Consider the following 21,800-nt stretch of genomic DNA (forward strand, 5'->3'; position numbering starts at 1 on the left):
GCTCTTTTGCACAACCGCAGGTGGAATACTTGGGACACATCATATCAGCAGAGGGAGTTCAGGCTGATCCAGGGAAGATTGAGTGCATGAAGAACTGGCCAAAACCAACAAGTATTAAACAGTTAAGAGGATTTCTGGGGTTGACTGGTTACTACAGGAGGTTTGTCAAGGGATATGGAGCCATAGCAAGGCCCTTGACCAACTTGCTGAAGAAAGACAACTTCCACTGGAATGAAGACTCAGAAAAAGCTTTTCAGGAGCTGAAGGAGGCCATGTGCAATACCCCTGTTCTAGCTATACCTGACTTCACTCAACCCTTCATCATTGAAACAAATGCATGCTACAATGGCATAGGAGCAGTGCTGATGCAGAACAAGAAGCCTATTTCCTACCTCAGCCAACCCTTGGGACAGAAGAATATGGGACTATCCATCTATGAGAAGGAGTTACTGGCATTGGTAACTGCTGTGACCAAGTGGAGGCACTACCTGGAGGGACATCACTTCATCATACACACAGACCACCAGAGTTTGAAGTATCTGCTTGAGCAAAGGATCACTACCCCCCTCCAACAGAAATGGCTCACCAAGTTGCTAGGACTGAGCTATGAAATTCACTACAAGAAAGGAAAAGACAATGTGGCTGCTGATGCACTTTCTAGGCAGGGCAGAGAAGAGATAAGGGAATGCTCAGCCGTATCATGTGCAATACCTACGTGGATTCAAGAAGTGCTGGAGAGCTATAAAGGGGATGAGTGGATCAAGGAGACTATATCACAGGTGCTACTGACCCCCACACAGGTACCAGATTACTCTTACCATGATGGTATACTCAGGTACAAGAAGAGGCTGGTGGTAGGAGATCAAGGGGACATCAGAGAGAAGATCATCACTGCTTTACACGACTATCAAGTGGGAGGACACTCAGGAATCCAAGCTAGCTACCTGAGAGCCAAACAGCTGCTCTACTGGCCAGGAATGTACAAAGCTATCAAGGAAAAGGTTCTGGAATGTGACACTTGCAGAAAGTGCAAGGACGAACATGTAGCTTATCCAGGCCTACTATAGCCACTGCCCATACCTCAGCATTCTTGGAGTCATGTCACCATGGATTTCATTGAAGGATTACCACAATCAGAAGGAAAGAATACCATAATGGTGGTGGTAGACAGGTTCACAAAATATGCTCACTTCATCAGTCTCACACATCCATTTGATGCCCCAAAGGTAGCCAGGCTTTTCATTGATCATGTCAGTAAGTTACATGGGATTCCCCAGAGCATGCTTTCAAACAGAGACAGGATATTTGTTAGTCAGTTTTGGGGAGAACTATTCAGTACATTAGGGGCTAAACTGAACTACAGCACAGCCTATCATCCTCAAACTGATGGCCAGACAGAAAGGGTAAACCAGGTGCTAGAAATGTATCTCAGGTGCTTATCACATATGGAGCCTAGGAAATGGAACCAGTGGATATCTATGGCAGAATGGTGGTACAACACCTCACACCACACTGCTATTCAGATGACCCCCTTCGAGGCATTATATGGTCTCCCCCCTCCCCAACTAGCTCTGGGACCTTACCAGCAGGCCAGAGTGGCTGCAGTAGGAGATTATATCAAGGAGAGACAACTGATTGACAACATGCTGAAACAGAACTTGAAGCAGGCTCAAGAGAGGATGAAAAGATATGCTGATGAGAGGAGAAGTGAGAGGGAATTCAATGCAGGAGATTGGGTATATCTGAGGCTACAGCCGTATAGACAATCTTCAGTAGCCTTGAGAGGGAACACCAAACTCTCAGCAAGGTATTTTGGCCCTTACAGAATAGAAGAAAAGATAGGAAATGTAGCATACAGACTGAACCTGCCAGCCCTCTCCAAAGTCCATCCTGTCTTCCATGTGTCCCTACTCAAGCGAAAAGTAGGAAACAAAGTCACCCCTACACTTCAATTGCCAGACACCAATGAAAAGGGGCATTGGAGGGTAGAACCAGTGGCAGTACTCGACAGGAGGATGGTGAAGAAACGAAATGCTGCTGCAACACAGTGGTTAATCCACTGGTGGGGTACAGATCCTGCGGAGGCCACATGGAAGGACGCGGAGGAGATCAAACAACAGTTCCCCACCTTCCAATCTTGAGGACAAGATTTGCTCTCAAGGGGGAAGCATTGTAATGAAGTAAGAAGCTGGGGAAGGGAAGGCGTGAAGACAGCCAAGGAGAAGGCGTGAGAAGGGATAGCAAAAGCGTGACCAAGGAAGCACGCCCATTCTGGGTTCATGCTATTCGTACGGAAGCTGAAATCCAACAACCTGAAGATTCTCATTACACGTGTCATTTGCTTATTAGCTACGGAAAGAAGTTAGTTAGGATAGTTTTCTATAAATGATTCAATTATGTAATAGTTAGGGAGCTTTTTGTCAAGATTTGTTTCTGCAATCAGAGAGGAAATATTCCCTCTGTCTTCTCCCTCAAGTTTCCTGCATTCTTTTCCCTTCTCCTCTTTCCCGCCAAAATCTGATTCTGTATCCGAATTTTAAAGTTCATCAATAAGAATTGGTGATATTCACTTAAATCTTGCTTTGTCATTTGAGTGTTAGTTCAGATTCTGTTTTACTTCAATTTTTCCATTTCCAGCTTTTGTTAATAGGTTCTGTACCACAACAAAAAGAAAGGCCGAGACCTGCTCCTCAAGGCAAAAAAAATTCCCTTCCTTATCGAACCCACCAAAAAAGAAAAAAGAAAGAGCAAAGGTAAATATAATAATAGCTCCACGGATTGGAATTCCATCTTTTCTCCCCAACTTTCTGGAACTTTCTCATTTTTTCCTTCCGCTACTTTTTACTTACATCTACAACCGACATCTTAGACGTCGTCGTCCTCGTCTCACCGTCGAAAACATGGACACTAAGATCGGAGCATTGGACACATGTAAGCCACTTAGCAATGACGTCTGTTGTCTCCCCACCAATGGCGCCGTTACCATCCACCAATCTCCCATTCCTTTCAACTCTGCTGACTCCACTCTCGGACGCCACCTTGCTCGTCGTCTCGTCCAGGTCGGCGTAAATGATGTCTTCTGCTTGAGAGTATGTTTGCTTCACTTTCCTAATGGTTCTTGATTTTTTGTTTTTTTCTTGTGAAATTTATTTCATGATTTGAGTGTGTGAGAGAGTTTGTGCGAATTTCTGGTGAATGGGATGAGATTTCTATCGGAGAAGAAGAAGTATGGTCAAAGTCCGTCTAAATTGAAGAATTTAATTTAAAAAGACAGATATACCCATCACCGGTTGTACGGAATATGTAAAATATGGTGTCGCCGCCGCAAAAGTCCTACATTAGAGACTTCAAAATAGTTGAAGGACTAAATTGGCTAAAAAAATTCGTAAAGGACGAAATTGGTTTTAGTGTAAAAGTTTAGGGACGAAAATGGTGAAATTCCCTTAAATATTGTATGATTGTGGAAAATTTTCTTTTTAATTGCTTCATTTGTTATGATTGAATATAAATTGGCACACTAATATATGACGAAATGGTAAATTGATACAGGCTAGTTCTGATTTTAGAGATCCCTTAATTTTTGGTTGATAGATTTTTTCAAGTCAAAGTTGAAATGATAATTTAATTTGGAAAGACTTAGTTGTTCAAGTTTCATTCTAGTATGGTTTGAGGGTCAGCTGCTTGTCCCATCTTGTTTTTGATTTGATGGAAGAGCACAATAAAGAGTGATGCCACACAGTACTTGAGTTATTTGCAACGCTTACAGGAGGATAATCTGAGATTGAGAATTGCTTTTAGTTGTTTTTGATAGGTGACAGTGACTGCTTTAGGTTTTCAATCTCTCTGCTGTTGTGCGTGAATGACGGGGGATCAGATAAATCAATTTATTACATCAATGCTTGGAGACGCAAGTATTGATATGGTGATAGATCAATTTAACTAGTTTTTTTGTGAAATGCTAATTTAATGTGAGACGTGTGCAAATTTCCACGGGGTAGAGAGGGAAAAGCCCTTGTGTTTTTTTTATGCATGCTATATTACGGATCAAATGATTTTTGTTCTGAAATTGATCTTTATAACAATTACTCTGTGATTTGCTGTTGGGATTGAAGGCCTTCTCGATTGTAACTGTTGAAATAAAATTACTTATTATGTGTTGATCTCAATCTGCATGCTGGTGTTCTGGTTGTTTCTTTTAATGTTTTTAAGAGGGTTTGGTGGGGGTTGGGCGGAGAAATGGAGGTCAAGTCCCTTTCCGAATTGTAATCCATGCTAATGTATACGTGTCAGTACATATTGGTCCTTATGGTCATTGCTTTATGACATGCTGATCTCAATCCTAGTTGTAAAGCATTTGCTAATTGTTCATTGGAACGGAAGCCCTTTTGAATCATGACCAAAAAAAAGGAAAAAAGTTGTAAAAAATTAGGTTTTTCTCTACTTAGAAAATTGGAAATTTTTAGATATGTCCATTTTGAACTTAAACTTTTGCCCCCTCAAAAACGTGAAATGTTATACTATATGGTTAAGTTTTAGATATGTGAGCTTGCTAATAAATTTTCTGGTTCTGTCTATATGTCCAAAGTAACTTCTACATATTAATTGGGTTATGGCTCATCTCTCTGAGCTGTAATGCAATCCATACATCTGTAAATGAGTGGGTAAAATTGAAGCTGAAGCCTTTCTGAAATGTAATGCATGCTTACCTATTTTTGTTTTCACGCTAATTGAAACTGACACTTGGGGACAAGAAATCAAGAGTGTATATACTTCACGGAGTTGTGAGTAATTTTCTTTATCTGGTAAATTTACCATTCTATCTCAAGCTTTAACACATATGACTTGGCATCAGAACCTGGTATTGGCACCTTAAAGTGCAGTCAAATCTTAAAAGCATAAATTCTATTTTATGCATATATTTATATGTTTTTGTGTTTTCATATTCTTTTCTAAGTCCTTTCTTATTTGAGACTTGATGGATTTAAGGTTGGTTATTTTAGCATTTCCCTGTTTTGGTTCACATCTTTCCTTTTCTTTCACAAAACAAGTTCTGTATCTCATATTTCATACGGGTATGGGCAATCGAAACAACTAGAAAAGCATATAGAAAATTATGCCAAGTTTGGTGTTGTATTAGATTTCCATTTTTTCTAATTTGTAATCCTTTGAAATCCTAGTGTGTTTTGCTGGTTTGTTCATCAATTTTGTATGGCCAACAAAATGTTGTATGCTGTCTAAACTTATGTCTTCCAGTTAGTTTGTTGGAGAGACCCTTAGCACAAAATGAAAGAGAGAACAATTAGTGTAAGAAAAATGGAAATGGAAACATGACACTGGTATATCTGCAGGAGTATACTCATCGTCCATGTCCCAATGCTATTCTGATGTTAAATTTTTTTTTTTGTAAGTGAGTATTGTAGTTTTGTCTTTATTTAATGGACTGGTAGTTGATCTGCTAACATAGGTGGATTGTCCCCTTTTTAAGTACTTTAGGAAGACATTTAGATGGTTTTAAAGATTAATATTGTACTAGCTAACAATATTACAGTTAACTTTGGCATTATGATAACTGTAGCTTACTCATCAAATTGACCACTTCTAGACAGAGAGATTTAAAACAGGGTGAATATGACAATCAAATGAACTTCTTGTGTAGTATTTATTGATGCAAGTATCTACTGTTAGGAGAAGAATTGGGAAGAAAGCTGACAGAAAGATATCAACTGTCAGAGGGAGAAGAATTGGTGTGATTTTCCAAAGGGAAATAGCACCTATTTATACATTATAAATCTTGGGAGGTCCTATTTATTTTCTGATGTGGGACAAAACTTTTGTCCTATTCATTTTTCGATGTGGGACAAAATTTTTGAAATACACTTATATTTTACAATATGAAATTGAAATACACATATATTTTACAGGTAATTTCTGTAGTGCATTCACAAAGGGAGAAGATACGTGTGGAAAGCAGATAATATGGCAAAGAAGCCTCCACGTTGCAGGCTGACAAGTACGGACCCGAAAGGGAATAATTCCAGAAAAGGAAGTGATGACCTATAACCGCGGTTTGGACATTGGAAATGTAGCGTACTGCATAAGCTGGAAATGCATTGGGGTGAAACGGAATTAACATAAATATAATGGGCTAAGGAGTAAAAATAAACCCGTAACTTTATTAAAACAACCCCAATTTTCAACTCTTTCGTCCATAATAACAACGGAATAACCCATTTTCGTTGAATACAAATGTTAGCGATTGCATTTTAAATGCATTTTAACAACGGAATATCATATTTAAATGCATTTTTGAATAAACAGCCAACCCTTTACGGCTTTCCTGGACTACAACTAAAGATTAAATCCATTTTGAGGACCATTATTATATTCAAACGTGTGTCTCAGTTCAAAAGTTTCATCTCCCCTTGGCTTTTTTCCGTTACAACAACATAATACCCAAGGTGCCATAAAGACAGACTGATTTATCGGATGAAATGCAATTAAACCCGTTGGTGAGTAAAAGACCAGCTCTTTGTGCCTTTCAACCATTACAATGACAGAGTACCCAACGTGCCTTAAATACAAATGTTGGGTTATGGGATAAAATGTAGTTAAAATGGTTGTCTTATAAACGACCAGCTCTTTACGGCTTTCGTCCATCACACAGTTAGGAGAACCCAATTTCCTTGAAAAAAAAATAATTTATCGGAAAGCATAAAAATTGCGGTGTCGGTTCTGTTGTATGAAACACCAAAGACGAAGCGTAAGCGGTACTAAACAAAGCCATGGTGGGGCCACCGAAGAGGAAGCGTATTAGGTACTAAACACAGAGCCATGTTGGGGCCCGCGGTGATGCGTGTGTTTGAAGACAGGTGGCGAGGTCGGAATGGTAGGCAAAAATTTGGTAAAGAGGTGGTGTCTACTGGCGTAAATTCAGGCGCAGGCGGTGACGGTAGATACATCTGAGGAAGGCCCTTGCGAAGCTGTGGTGACAGACTGCAGCGGCGTGGAACAGAAGCAGAGAAATCAAAGGTGAGTACTTTTGTCCACAACTTTGAAAAATGGATTAGAATAACGAGTAAAGTACGTCTAGTAGGGTGATTTCTACAGTTGTTGTAAGAGGAAATGATAGAGGAATAAGGAATACGAAATACGGGGTGTAAGACCCTGCGTCTTCGAACAAAGATGAAACGAAACCGGGATATTATCGTAGTTTGTTTGTGCACCGAGCTTTGTGTACGTACGTAAGAAATGTTGGTCCTCTAATTTGTATTAAATTGTGTAAAGGAAATTAAGCAGAAATGAGTGAAGACGTGAAGAAGACGTTGTAACAGGACTAAAGTCTTAAAACAGAGTGATTTGGATGGCCGTGTGGACATGGATAATGGCCCCCATACTGCATTGCGAATGCTTATGTGAAAAGAATTAAAGAAACACACAGTAGAGGTTGAGTTTGTGGGTGTTAATGAAAATGCATGTCGATAGTGGTATTTTATGCTAAAGGTTGATATAATTGCATCAGCCACACTTATAAAAACTGTGTATATGAATGTGAGAGTAATGTTTATCGGGTGCATTTTGTGAAAGTTGTGAGGTAAAGTATGGTTTGTTAACTGAAATGATCGTGTATATATGTTTTGTTCCATTAGTAGACGAGCAGTATTTATGTTACAAACGAAAGCATATGGGGAGGCTGAAAAGAAAATGTTAAGCGACCATGGTTAGAAAAAACATTGAACAACCACACAGGGGTTGTAACTATGGGGCAGGATGGGGCGCTTAAAACTCAACTCATGACATGGTGCAGGAAACAGAGAATTAATCAAATGGCGTTGGATGTTTGCGGCAGGTTAAGGTCATTTGACCTTAACCAAGAACCTGAGTGTGACCGAGACACATTCATTGAAGAAAGCGGTGGTTCAATAGGAGGACACGAAGATGAGGAGGCAGATGAATTGGTGGGCGCAATAGGCGTGGATGACGTAATGAAATTAACATTTGACACGGAAGAAGAAGCTGGGGAATTCTATAATTTGTATGCGAAACTAAGCGGATTTGGGATTCGTAAAAGTAATGCCAAACGAGATGCAGATGGCATTTCAAGATTTAGAAAATGGGTATGTTGCTGTGAAGGTTACAGGAATGAAAAGTGGTTTAATTATGAAGACCGGAAAAGAGAAGCAAAACCAATCACAAGAACCGGGTGTGGGGCTTGCTTTCGCGTGAAATATGACATAGAATCGGTAAAGTATGTGGTGACACGTTTCATTATGGAGCACAATCACCCGCTGGCATCAGAGGCAAGTGTGCAACACATTAGGTCGCATAGAAAAGTGAGCGATGCAGAATATGCGCAGGCAAAAAGTCTAAAGTTGGTTGGGGCCAGAATATGCCAGATAATGAAACATTTTGTTATCAAAGCCGGAGGGTATAGTAACGTGGGATTTTGCATTAAGGATTTGTATAACCGAATGGACGAGGAACGTAGAAAAGATATTTTTAATGGCGATGCAGAAGGGGCACTTGGGTTCTTGGCAGCGAAGAAGGATGCCGATGACATGTTCTTTTATAAATATCATGTAGATGACGAAGGAAGATTGGCAATGTTGTTTTGGGCAGATTCTAAATCTCGTGCGGACTTCAGTGTATTTGGAGATGTATTGGTGTTTGATACAACATACAAAACAAATAAATACCGCAAGCCACTAGTTGTACTTGCAGGGGTAAACAACCATTTGAACAGTACTGTTTTTGGCTGTGCACTGCTATCAGATGAGAGGATTGAAACATATGAATGGGTGCTAAGTACATTTGTAGAGGCTATGAAAGGTAGAAAGCCAGTAGCAGTGATGACAGATGGGGACAGTGCAATGAGAAGAGCTATAAAGAATCTTCTCCCGGATGCTTGTCACAGGCTATGTTCGTGGCACTTGCATAGAAATGCACGGAGTAATATTCGCTGCGAGGAGTTTAATAACAGGTTCTATAACCTGATGGCGAGAAAGTGTAGCACTCTTGAGTTTGAGGATCGGTGGGCTAGGTTGGTTAATGAATGTGGGGTGGTAGAGAATGAGTGGGTGAAGAAATTGTACCGTAGGAGAAGGTTATGGGCAGAGGCCTATTTACGCGGTCATTTTTTTGCAGGTATGAGAAGTACTCAAAGGTGTGAGAAAATGAATGCTTTTTTGAACGAGTACTTGAATGAAAAAATGCGACTATATGAATTCGTTAGAAGTTTTGATTTGGCAATAGCATGGCTTCGACATACCGAGAGCAAAGCAGTTCACACAAGCGAAAACACAAAACCAGTCTTAACCACAATCCTGCCCGAATTAGAGGGGAGCGCAGCGGAGGTGTTTACAAGGAATGTGTTCTTCATGGTGAGGAAGCATTTGAACAGGCAAGGACTTCTAATTTCTGAGGGCTGGAGCGAGGATGGAGGGAATCGTACATATTATTACTCGAAATATGGTGGACACGAAATAAGTTGGAGGGTGGATTATGATAGGTCAATGGAGAAGCTAATCTGCTCTTGCATGAAATTCGAGTCAAAGGGGATTCCTTGTGCTCACATGTTTCGCGTGATGGTGGTAGAAGGAATGAACAGGATCCCAGAAGCATGCATTTCGAAGCGGTGGACAAAGGGAGTTCACTGTAGTAATAATGGAATGAAAGAATTTGTTGCAGACGAACAGCTGACACAAATGGCCAGATATGGCACTTTAAAGTCCAGCTGTAATACTATGTGTTACTATGCCTCCTACATGGATGATGCGTTTAATGACCTGCAACAGATGTTTGACAAGCATTCTGTGGACCTAAAGGAGAAGTGGATTGATAGGGGATATGGGGGAGATGGATTTGCAATGGATTCAAGAGTGAGGAACGATAGAAGTAGAAGAACATTCGGGCTGTTAGATCCTAGGGTGTCCCGGTGTAAAGGTGATCACAAGCATGCAGAAGCAAAGAAGAAAAGAAAGTGTGGTCATTGCAGGTACTATCGGAATTGCATACGTAGTTATACAGTAGTTAATTGATAAAATACATGAAGTGGACAGCGAAGGTAATAATGAAGAAGTGGGTATTTTTCGTTCTTATTAACAACAGTAGTAAATAAACACATAATTAAAAGTGCATACAAAGTATACAAAGTTATTGGCAATGCAAGAAAGTTGAAGTGGTGTAATGTTAGCACTGTGCTCGGTTAACGTGATTACTTGCAGTCACAAATGATTTGACATGTGATATATGGGTTGAAGATTGCAGGCAGGCCACAACCAACGAACATGCCCATACAAAAAGAATTCGCACAACACAGCAGTTGATGATGATTATATGGAAAACTGTTTGGATGACTCGCTGGAAAAATCATTTGAAATTGGTACGGGCTGCAGCGACTCAGGCGAATGGAGAGGACAAGCATTTGTACCACAACCATTCGGTAGCGGTGGAAGGGACACAGGTGGCCAACAAAGAAGTCCAGGAGAAAGATGAGGCACTACTGTTGTGATGCTTCGGTTTGCAGTAACGCAATAAATAAGGCAGGTTTTGGTGAGTCGAGGTGCAAGAGTAGTCTTTCCATGAAACAAGTACGAAATTGTAGAAGGGGAAGGGTTTGTATCTTTCCTTCGCATTAATTTGTCTTGCGCATGAGAAGGCTACAAGGTATTCGTGAATGCGGGGAAAGCTGGGTATATTGTTTAAAAAAATTTGATTTCGTTACCATTGAAGTGTAAATAATGTAAGTTTGAATGTGTCATGGGCCATTGTAAGCTGTTATCACCACAGCCACTGAAAGGTTGTAAACAGTCATTGTACTGATGCAGTACCTGTTGGTAAATGGCTTTGTTGTTCTTATTTCACTGCCGTTGCGTGTGTAAATCCTATTATATATTCTTCTAGGTGTGAAATGCAGAGGTTGAAAGAGATGGTATGGTTGTGCATGGAAGTAGCAGCCGTGACGACAGACAGGTTATAGAGCAACACCGGCTTTAGGGATTGTGTTTTGTTATGTATCGGTGGGGTGAAGATTATTCAAGGTTGCTAGGTGTAGATGGGTAAGTCATTGTAGTTCCACCGAAGGGGTCATGCACAGAAGGATCACAAGATGCATGACTGTCAAGGTTGCGTCGTAAGCACTGCTGTAGCAAATACCGCTACTGCACTTGGTTAATAGGAGAGTAAGTAGTTGACAAATTGTTTATTAGACGAGCCAAACTTGTTCCTTTTTTTGTAAATACGAAATTAAGTGGAATCGTATGTTGCGCAAAATCTCTTCGTGGGATAGACGTTTTCCGAAGTGGCTACCTGGGAATCAGCTTCAGTTGCCCAGCTTTTGTAAACTGGTGCCGTACGCTGCTGCTATAAACTGCTTTTACGATTGGGCTGTTTGTTCCTCGGCTTGCTATCCTAACCAATGACCATAAGGCCCAACGCCTTTTCTTTTGCCCATCGTTCCATTCATGTGTAGGAACAGTAACTTCTGTTTCTCCCCATCTATTTTCATTGCTCACAATGCTTATGCGTCTCTTCAGTGCACCAATAACAATGGTATTATTAGTTATATGTATTATATATGTACATTAATTTATGTAATATAATTAATATTATGAATTATACTACTAATTATACATATTTACTAATAGAAATTATTAATTAGTTCGAGTAACTTTAGTAATACATTTGTACCAACATATTTAATTAGCCAATAACTATCAATTACAATGTGGTTTGTAATATATTTATTAGGGATAATTTAAGAAACCTCCCCTGAGATTTGTGACACTTTCACTGGCACCCCCTGAAGTTGTCAAAATTTGACTGACCTCCCTTGCCTTTGAGTTATTGGGTCCCTTAGCTGACATCATGAAGGCCAAAATTACAAATATATGGTATGAACTTGGGATTTATTACTGATGTTGGGGTTTATTATTACCGTTTAGTCGGAGAAAAAGGAATGTACAGTGATTAATAAAGCCTAACAACAATAACACAAACTGTGAGAGTAATACATGAAGTAAAGCTGGATTAGGGAGTAAGGCACCTTTTTTGTGCCATTATTGTGGGTGCTGTTTCAGTTAGAAATGTTTTTGAAATGCCATTCAAAAAATGGTACAGTAATTTGTTATGTAAAAAAAAATGGTAGGTTATCTACGTAATATATGTTCAGAATAGTTTAAAAAGGAAATATCCCATAAAGTACCAACTCTTTATGCCTTCTCTGTATTACATGAATGAAGTACCACGTTTTGTATGAACCTTTTATTATAAATCATTTAATTTTCATAAAAATTTGCAAATAAAATTCAAAAGCCGTTACAGAAACATCTTTACGAAAGGAAAACTAGCATTTTTTGAATTATTTAATGTAAATGAAATATTTTAAAGTAAACAACAAAAATTGTTTGCTATAATATACCAGTTCTTTACGGGTTTGTTCCATTATATGAATTAAGCAGTAGCTGTTTAAGAGTAGTTGACTTCGAAATAGAAGCGCAACTTTGAAACACGCTATTTTAATTTTAGTAAAAGCTGTTTAAGAGTAGTTGACTTTGAAATAGAAGCGCAACTTTGAAACACGCTATTTTAATTTTAGTAAATTTGTTTATATATGAAAAATTGGTTAACTAGCGCAGTGAATTTTTGACCCTGCTTATGTATCGGGTAAAAAAAGTACTCCAGGTCTGCACTAAAACACCAGCTCTTTATGCCTTTTCTCCATAAATCATCCGTTTTCCCATTTTTCCACAAGCTAATTCAGGGGATGTTTCTGAAATTAGCCCTTACAATATATATGTGTATGTAAGATTAATAATTCATATAATAATAAATATGTTTATTATTATGCATATAAGGTTGCAAAATGATTTAATTTAATCTTATATACGTTATAACTGTGTAAAATATTAGTTAATTAGTAATTATATATATTATGTAATTATAGATAGGGATGTTGCTGCAGTAGGAGCTTAGTCTCGGAAATTTGCAGAGGAAGTTGTTGAAGTGAAAGAAAAAGGGAAATGTGTCTTGTGCACAAAGTAACGAAACAGAGCTGAAAACGATTAATTTTTTTTACACCATTTGTACATTTCGAATGGAGTACAATATTTCAAGTAACTAGTTTGCACAAACTTGAACTCATATTCTTCTGTTGGAGTTGCATTCATACAAAAGGCTTTTCCGTCATTTCATATAAATAAGTTCCAAAATTGTAATGCATTAAATGTGATAGATTTATAATAACAACAACTTCCATTTAAATTGTTTTGTTGTAAATATTTAATTTCACTGCAAACTTGAATTGTAGGTGAAGAACAATCTGGGACAGACGAAATATAAGAACAGGGCTATAAATTAGTTGTGGGAATTATCTGTCAACTGTTAACATTTTCCGTGTTCAAGTTTAAAATTGTATCAGAATTACGCAACACACGTGGCGATTGCTCACAGCTTAGCTTTGTTGGTGGGCAGTACCAAGAAGTTTGCATACTCATTCCTCCGGCTACACAACCTTGTTTGCGGTTTGGGGCCATGGGTGCTCAGTCTTTGGCATTATGAATTCCCTGACTTTCGTGAGCTTTGGCTCTACCAAGCTCATCCGTAAATGTCTGCGTCCCGGCACTTGTGTTGGGACGCTTACAAACACAGGATTTCCGGCCACCAAGTTCACCGCGAAGGCAGCGTTTCCCTGTCCCCTTTTGGAGCTTCAATGCACTTTCCAAAATTACCTGTATTTGATGTAGCCTTTGGTCCACCACTTGTGTGTTGTCCGACACATTGGATGCCAAACGAAATATTTCTGCACTTTTTTCTAAGACTTTCTTTCTCAGGCCCATGCACTGAACAAGCAGGTCCTCGTACCAGTGTCTAGGCACCTAAGCGGAAACAACACAGATGGCTGTATTAATTGTACACAAATTGCGCAAATTAAATGGCGGGTTAAGTACAGGGCGAAGAATGCCATACCACATCACCAACAGCACATGGAAGAGGCAACCCTATTACATCGCCACCAACTCTGTGAATGCCCTCTTGCTCCAGTGATCCATCAGTTTGTATGCACAACACAGACCAGGGAGGGTAATTAATTGGATGTTTCAGTGACGGTGTTGTGGCCTCACTTAGTGGCAACTGGTCACATATATGAATTACGCACTCCTTCCCACTGGGTGCCAACGTGGAGGAAGTCATTGGTCTCATTAGCCTGCTGCACACAAACTCCTCATACGTAGCATATGGAGGGGGATCTGGGTATAGGCTTGCAATGGGCAGTCCACGAAGCACATCATGTAGCATGTTTCCCGAAATTGTATCAGTGCTGTACATATCTGATGGCCGATGGGGAGGTTGCTTTGCACATACACCTGCATACACCTGCCTAATAACCCTCTCGCCCAGGTAGTAAAATCTTCCCATGGGGCCATCCAAAAGCAATCTCGTTGCAGTTAGTTCCTTGGATTTGAGATACCGACTGGGCAATGCCATTGCAGGGAAGGGCAGCCAGTTCACCTATGACACACAATTAACAAGCGATGTAACATTGGTTTGTTCCACAGGCGGAACAAATTCATAACAACTGTTAACACTTAGGCGGTAGAAGCTATTGGATGTTCTAAGTAGGGGAACTAACGTTTTCCGGGTCAATGGTGTCAATTGCGCGGCGAAAATTTTCGACCGTAGACGGTGCTAGTCGATTGGCTCTATTACACGAGCGCCATCGCCACATTCTGGGCAATACGTCCCTCTCGTCCCGTTTCAGTTTATACGGACTTAACTGAAGAATTTCGTAAGCCCACACCTACACGTGGTCGTACAAATTATGTCCACCGTTCGAGATGAACACTAACTGCTAGAAAAGTTTATGTAACGGAACATGGAAATGTCGAATTGACACAAAGTGAAGGCAAATCTGGACTTACCTCCCAAACGAAGCTGTAGCCGCCTAGGCTTTTCGTCAGGCGTCGGGAGACGGCGGACATAAATCTGTACAAGGTTGCCATCCCCGCCCCTCCCCAGTTATAATCCCCTATACGATCTACGTCCTCCAGCGCTGGCAGACAGCACAGGTGAATTGTTTCGGCCGTGTTGCTAAGTAAAGTGCGGCCAAGCATGTATAGAAAGAAAGCTCTAGTCAGATGTGCCAGCTGGACGTCGTCGTTCTCGTCAATCGCCTTGTCTTTGTAGAATGACAATATATCGGTAACTCTGATGGCACCGGCAGAAGCAAAAGCTGGCACCCAACCCAATTGCTCCTTGATGTAATTGGCATTTTCCCTAACATTGTAATCCCACGTAATGGGCAAGCCGCCCACTGCAACACCGGTTATACAGGTGAAGTCCAAGGGTGTCAGTGTCATCTCTCCGAAAGGCAAATGGAAGGAGTTTGTTGAGTCCCACCATCGCTCCGCAAGTGCGACAGGCAACTTCCTATCTCTATCGGCCACGGGCAAGTGGCTCAGAAAATCCCCAAACCCAGCACTAACAACTTTCGCGGCCACCTTACGAGGCAGCCTCTTCCACCACTCCATAATTTCGACTGACGACCCTCTAGGATAAATTGAATAGACTTCCTGTGCATTAATGTAGAACCAATTCAGCCATTTTTATATATGTATAAACCAAATGAGGACTTAGGGCAAAATAAGCACAAGTAATTGTCGACATTGATTCTGCAACATTTACCCCCTGTGCAAGGAAAATGTGTGATATGTGGCTTTTCCGATCAACCAGCAGTTGTTGCGAGTGTTCTTCATCACGCGGAGGCCGGTAGCGATGGAGCCTGCCCATCGCACGGCTGTTGGAGTTGGATTTTGGACGAATATTGTGACGGCGCAGGCTATCACAAAATCCCTGTCGCCCCACCCGCGATTATGAACAGCTTTGCCGTTAAGTGTTGCGGCCTTGTATGTGCGTAGGCATCTTTCTTCGCTCAGAAATTTGAAGTGCAAGACATTTTGGACGGCTGTGGCCAGGTTGGGCGTGCAATGCCCTTGTACCTTCTAAGTAGGGTTGCAAATTGGGAAATTTGTGTTACAGTGACGGTCGGCGCGTGTAAACTATCGTGTTTTCATTGGCCTTTACATACATACCCTTTTCAGTTTTACTTGGACGACTACGGAAACAGTATTGTGGCCAACCTCCGCGTCCTAAGCAATGAAATGTCTCCGAACGTTTCATTATAGCAAGGGGGGGAATGGGATTAGAAAAGATGCAAAATTTTGAATTTAAAAACACAAACCGCAATTTCGGGACATTAACAGCTCAAATTGAAAAGCAACTTGGCATGGATGGTCCGGACGATAAACGAATACGGGTTGCCACAACTCCAATGACAGTACTATGTTGACACGGGTTAATATTTCAAAAAAAAAAGTAACATTCCGCATATATTCATACTAGAGGCCAAAACCACCAGCTCTTGGGCTGGTGGCCAGCACCGAGGCCTTGAGGCTTTGGTGGGGTGGGAGGTTTGCTTCCCACAAAAAATGTGTGTTAGTGGCTCTGCTTCAAAGGGATAATTTCAGAAACTAACCTCTCCTGTGATTTGACCAATTACACTGATCTCATTCCATTTGTTACTAATCCTTTACAAATTCAGTCCAAACGATTAAAACATTGTTTTAGAGAGTGAAATTAGGATTTTGTACCTGATTTGTCCTTTCTGCTACAGGTCCAAAGAATGACAAAGTATTTCAAAATAATTAACAATTAATAAACTTTAAAAAGCGTAGTTTATAGGCAAATATGTATTATTTATTTAAAGTACCAACTCTTTACAGGTATTTTACTTTCAAACATTTACTTTATTACAAATATTTATTCTCAAATACAGATTTGTATTTACCCTGAAATATTTAATTTTTGTTAAATACAAAATCTACCAGTTTTTCTTCCATAGAAATATGAATATAACACTTTTTCAATTTGCTGTGAAAAGAAACTTCTGGCTTATAAAAAGTTAACCCCAATTTATTGTACAATGGAAAAAGAATTTTTAACCACTATTATCGAAAAGGAATGATACCAAAAAAGAAAAGAAAGCACATCCATTATGAGTGCATTATCGGTTTAATAGCAGCATAGTTTTAGTTGTAATTAAATAATGAGTAGTGATAATGTTTCTAAAATTTTAATAATTAGAAAAAATATAGAAACCCACAAAAACTTAACTGTCACTATCTGCAACATCAATAAAAAAAAATACAGACTTGCATATTTTTCTTTCTTTTTTGAGAGAAATAGCAAGTTAAGCTATCCATTTAAATCATGTCTAATAGCATTACAAATAGATGAAAACATTTCTGGCTGAACTTGTTATAGAATATGTATTGCAAGTTTAAATAAAAACATGAATTGCCATATTTGTAAATCTACATATGCAAATTAAAATCCACCAATTTGTAATATTGCAAAAATGTCTTCTTAAGCAAAATAGAATTTTGTAATAATATTTTGTAGAGTGACACTCTAAGCTAAAAGCCTGAATAATAACTTCCACCACCAAATGCATTGCTTCGAAAACTGCAATTGTTTTAGCTAGTCAAATGAACAAATTATTATTAACTTCTTTAGCCAAATAGTAATGACATGTCCATTTCTATGCCTAACAATCAGCTGAAACTCTAATTACATTATCTATCATTATGGACAATATAAAAGGATAAGAGTAAGTCATGTACAACCAGTTTCAGTAAAAGATGACATTATCTAATTTTGCATTTCTTTTATTTCCAAGCTATCATTTCCTAAAATTAAAACCATGAAAATTTTGCTACCTATCATGGATACAAGCTAGTCATCTACACATTCTAAATTGCTAGCCCCAACATTTATTTTACACGCCATCCACCTTATCCATTTTCTGAGCATTTTTAACAATTAATAAACTTTATATAAATTAAAATATAATTACCTATCCATAAATGAAGAGATTCTGATTATTTTTTAATTTAATAAGCATCATATTTTTGTGACTGATCATCGTTTACCTTCGATTTTCATTTATTAGATTTTTTTGTCCTCTATTGTAGTACTATCACCTCTAGTGCAAGTTTAGATTTTTAATACTGCCATGTTTGTTGATCTTTTAAATGCATGACATTATTTCCCTTTTATTTGCTAGTTAAACTCGCACTCTTATAAAGGTATGTCTATTTCATAAATATGTAGCATAGTTATAACTAAAATTAAGATAAGAAATAACATTTGATTAAATATCTTATAACATCACAAACCACTTAAGTTGCACATAATGAGAAGATGCTCCAATATGTTACCTGTGCAAAAACAAAAAGACGGAGCTGTAATATAAACATAATTATTTTCAATTAAAAAAAGATAAAAGTTATGTTAATATACCTTGAAATTTCATCCTCTTTTATTAAACATAAATTGAGTTTTACGTTCTTTCATAGAACTAAATTCATCTCTAATTGAATCAATGCTAAATTTCAAGGAAACTTCCTTTTTTTATGTACATTGTTAGGCAATCATTCAAGAAATGATCTTTTATCTTGTTTTGGGGCTTTATTTTGATTGTTTTGATAAGTGAAAATGTCCATTCCATAACTATAACAGGATATATCACTCAATTTCTTGTCTTCACCAAGCCTTCAAGTAATTATTTGTATATTTGTATATGAGTCAACAAGAGGATAGATCACTAAGTTTAAATTTTTGGTTCAATTAGGCTAAGGTGTATATTTGTATATGGACCAATAAAGTAATTATTTTTATTGTAGCCCATTGATAATTATGAATTAAGTCTTTTATTATAATACATCAAATTTGGTAAATATGATACGATGGATCATCAAATTATAACATTTTTTGAATGTTAAATAATTAGTACAATTAAAAATAAATAACTTTTTTTGAACAAAAAATTATATCAAAAGGTGGTAATTCACACACACAGACACACAGATATATATAATATGTATATTAACTGTCATAATATAAACTAAATTTCTAAAAAATTAGGGGGGGCCAACTTTGACTTATACATATATTTACATATTATGAATTAAATTTTTCAAAACTTAGGGGGGGCCATGGCCCCCCTCTGCCCCCTTGGCTCCATCATTGCAAATAAATAAAATGAACAACCCATTTGCTGAACCCAACTCTTTAATTCTTTCGATAATCTTCACAAGCCGCGAATTGTGAATTAGTAACACTTAAGTTTATCAAATGTAAAGAAAACTGTGAATTTTGCTGATTTGTCATGATTCTCATGAATGATATCGGCTGCCACTGTTCCGCCCATGGCCTGCAAAGATAACCACAAATTTTTTGGGCGGGAACATGGTCTTGTATCCTTCGCCATACGGGATAGGGAGCCGCCAGTGTTTCCCCCCAGTTTCGCATATGTGAAGGGCCATGGTTCAGTAGTCAATCAAAAGCTTCACACTGATCTTTTCACAACAAGCAAAGGTGGGCTCCCCTCCACACACGACCGTTCATTATCTGACGAAATTGTACAACTCTTGCATCTTCTCCTGTAAGAAAGACTGGCGCCAGTCTTGTCCGCACCAGATTTACACTCCAACCGAGCAAATAAATTTTTTTATACGTTAAATTTTTTTTTTTTTTTTACGTTAATTGACCAGCTCTTTATGGTTTTCCGCCACTATAAGTACAGAGTACCCATTTAAGGAGCATAAATAAAGTTTGTATCGGGTAAAAAACTTCCTTATTTATCGATTTACGTTAATTGACCTGATCTTTATGGCTTTACGCCATTATAAGAACAGAGTACCCATTAAGGAGCATAAATAAAATTTTTATCGGGAACAAATTTTATAAAATCAATTTTCCCATGAATTGACCAGCTCTTTACGGCTTTCCTCCATTATAGAAACAGAGTACCCATTTTTTCATTAATAAAATTTTTGGTCGGGTGTCAAAAAAATTACAATCCATTTACGTCAATTGACCAGCTCTTTATGGCTTTCCTCCATTAAAAGAACAGAGTACCAATTTTTCCATAAAAAAATTTTTTATATCGGGTACAAATAAAATTAAAATCGATTTACGTCAATTGACCAGCTCTTTATGGCAATTTTTTCATTATAAGAACATAGTATCCATCGTACCCTTATGTCCTCCTATAAAAGCTTCACACAACTAAACTTCTTCCTTGCATGCCCATTCACCCCGGCGTTGGTTTCGCACAACAGAGAACCCTATTGCATGCCGCTTGAGCTTCATACAACCCCGTTGTATCAGTTTCGCATCTTCCTTTTACCACCCGTAACATGTAAGTACTAGTATATTCTCATAGGGTTCTGTATGTTTATTTCCTGAACCGACCCTTCATTCCTCGTAACATAATCGATTTTCAGACTGACTCATGGCAGGGTATGGACGACTTCCTGAAATGCATGTCCTCAACAACGGAGGCATGGTCGCCTACTTTCAACACGAGCTCTTACCACTTCACCACATTGGCGTGAAGTGGATAGTTGAGGAGGCGCTGGTGCGGTTAGATAGGTTTCCGGGACCGGACTTTCCGCAGTCGATGCTGGTGTCATGCATACCGGTTCGCAACCCCATTGCGAACGAGGAAGTATTCCGTTCGCTGGTCAAGTGGCGCCGTCGTCCACTCCCCCTTATGCAGAACCTGAAGGCGTTTTACATCATGACCTACAATGCCTGGTTTGTGGGCAAGGAGGAATTTGTTGCACATTTCCTCGGTCAAAAACTACTGCTCCATACCGACGTGTGGATCCTCTTCGGCGCCAACTTTGAAGACTGGTCTGTAACACGGTTTCTTGCTGAAGAGGGGTATGCCGCCAGCTTGACACGTAATGTTGCCATTGCGGACAACCTTCACACCGCAACCATTTGCTGGAATCCATCAGCTGTAGAGATCACGTTTGAAGATAGAGATGCTATTGACAGCCTTCTCCTCACTGTGCGGCGCAAGAAATACCGCAGCTTTCTCAGGGTAGCTACCACGGTTGCCTCCTTAAACCCTATGTTTGGTCTTATTGTGGAGCGTTTCGAGTGAACGTTCGCAGTTACAGCGGTGTGCTTTTAATTTTTTTTGTTGAACATCATATTTGGAGGTTGGGCGGTTTTTTGTTCTTGGCCCTTGGTGTTGTTGGGCGTACCATGCATGGTTTTGATTGTAAGCGTACGAAGGGTAGGGGTTAGGGGATGATATTATGCAAGGCCTGAAAATGTAAGCCGTGCACCGTATTGTCGGATATGTAAGCAGTAAGCGGATGTACTTAAATCCAAATATATAAGTAAGAACCTGTTTAGGTCGTTCAACTCCACAAATTTCGCATCCGTAAACCTAACAATGCTGTGCCACATCCCAATTGGTAAGCTTCAGCTTGTTCAGTTGGCTGGCTAAGCTGAAGTTCATATTTAACAACGCAGCGGTTGCCATCGCAGTGACTAATGACGTTCATCGATCCATCTACGATCCGTAGTACCTCATCCGCACACACATTGCGGGGGACAAAGGGAACAGGCGTTTCGGAAAAACACATCATGCACAATGTAAACAAAAACCAAATACGGAAACCTAGTATGTTATATAAGGGAAAATCTTAAATTACACAGTATCACTCCGCCGGTTTGGCCAACTCAGTCGCATATGCGGCAACCACCGGTTGACAACGGATGGACAAAAGGCAATGCCACAGCAGTAGCAACCACAAAAATACAAGAGGCTGTAAACGAGCCTAAATGCCCATTCTATCCTTATTGGGACCATACAAACAGTACTGCAACGGGGGGGGGCATCGAGGGGATGCAATCAACGGGAACACATTCATTCACGGTTTCAG

The 21,800-nt window shown here is 39.3% G+C and overlaps 1 protein-coding gene across 1 annotated transcript; it reads left to right on the plus strand.

Annotated features, from left to right (window-relative positions):
* The first annotated feature begins 2,900 nt into the window (after nt 1-2,900).
* On the plus strand, nt 2,901-10,491 carry LOC113771299 (protein FAR1-RELATED SEQUENCE 5-like). Its single transcript, XM_027315899.1, has 5 exons — nt 2,901-3,089; nt 6,935-7,029; nt 7,520-7,591; nt 7,805-9,991; nt 10,257-10,491. The coding sequence occupies exons 1-5, from the start codon at nt 2,901-2,903 to the stop codon at nt 10,489-10,491; spliced, it is 2,778 nt and encodes a 925-aa protein (XP_027171700.1).
* Nucleotides 10,492-21,800: the final 11,309 nt, after the last annotated feature.

Source organism: Coffea eugenioides, chromosome 1, assembly GCF_003713205.1.
Source record: "Coffea eugenioides isolate CCC68of chromosome 1, Ceug_1.0, whole genome shotgun sequence".
NCBI lineage: Eukaryota > Viridiplantae > Streptophyta > Magnoliopsida > Gentianales > Rubiaceae > Coffea > Coffea eugenioides.

Coding starts and splice junctions, on each gene's coding strand:
- LOC113771299 (XM_027315899.1), top strand. CDS start 2,901: ATGGACACTAAGATCGGAGCATTGGACACATGTAAGCCACTTAGCAAT. Junction 7,030..7,519: donor CAGAAGCAGAGAAATCAAAG/GTGAGTACTTTT, acceptor TAATTGCATCAG/CCACACTTATAAAAACTGTG. Junction 7,592..7,804: donor CATTTTGTGAAAGTTGTGAG/GTAAAGTATGGT, acceptor GACATGGTGCAG/GAAACAGAGAATTAATCAAA.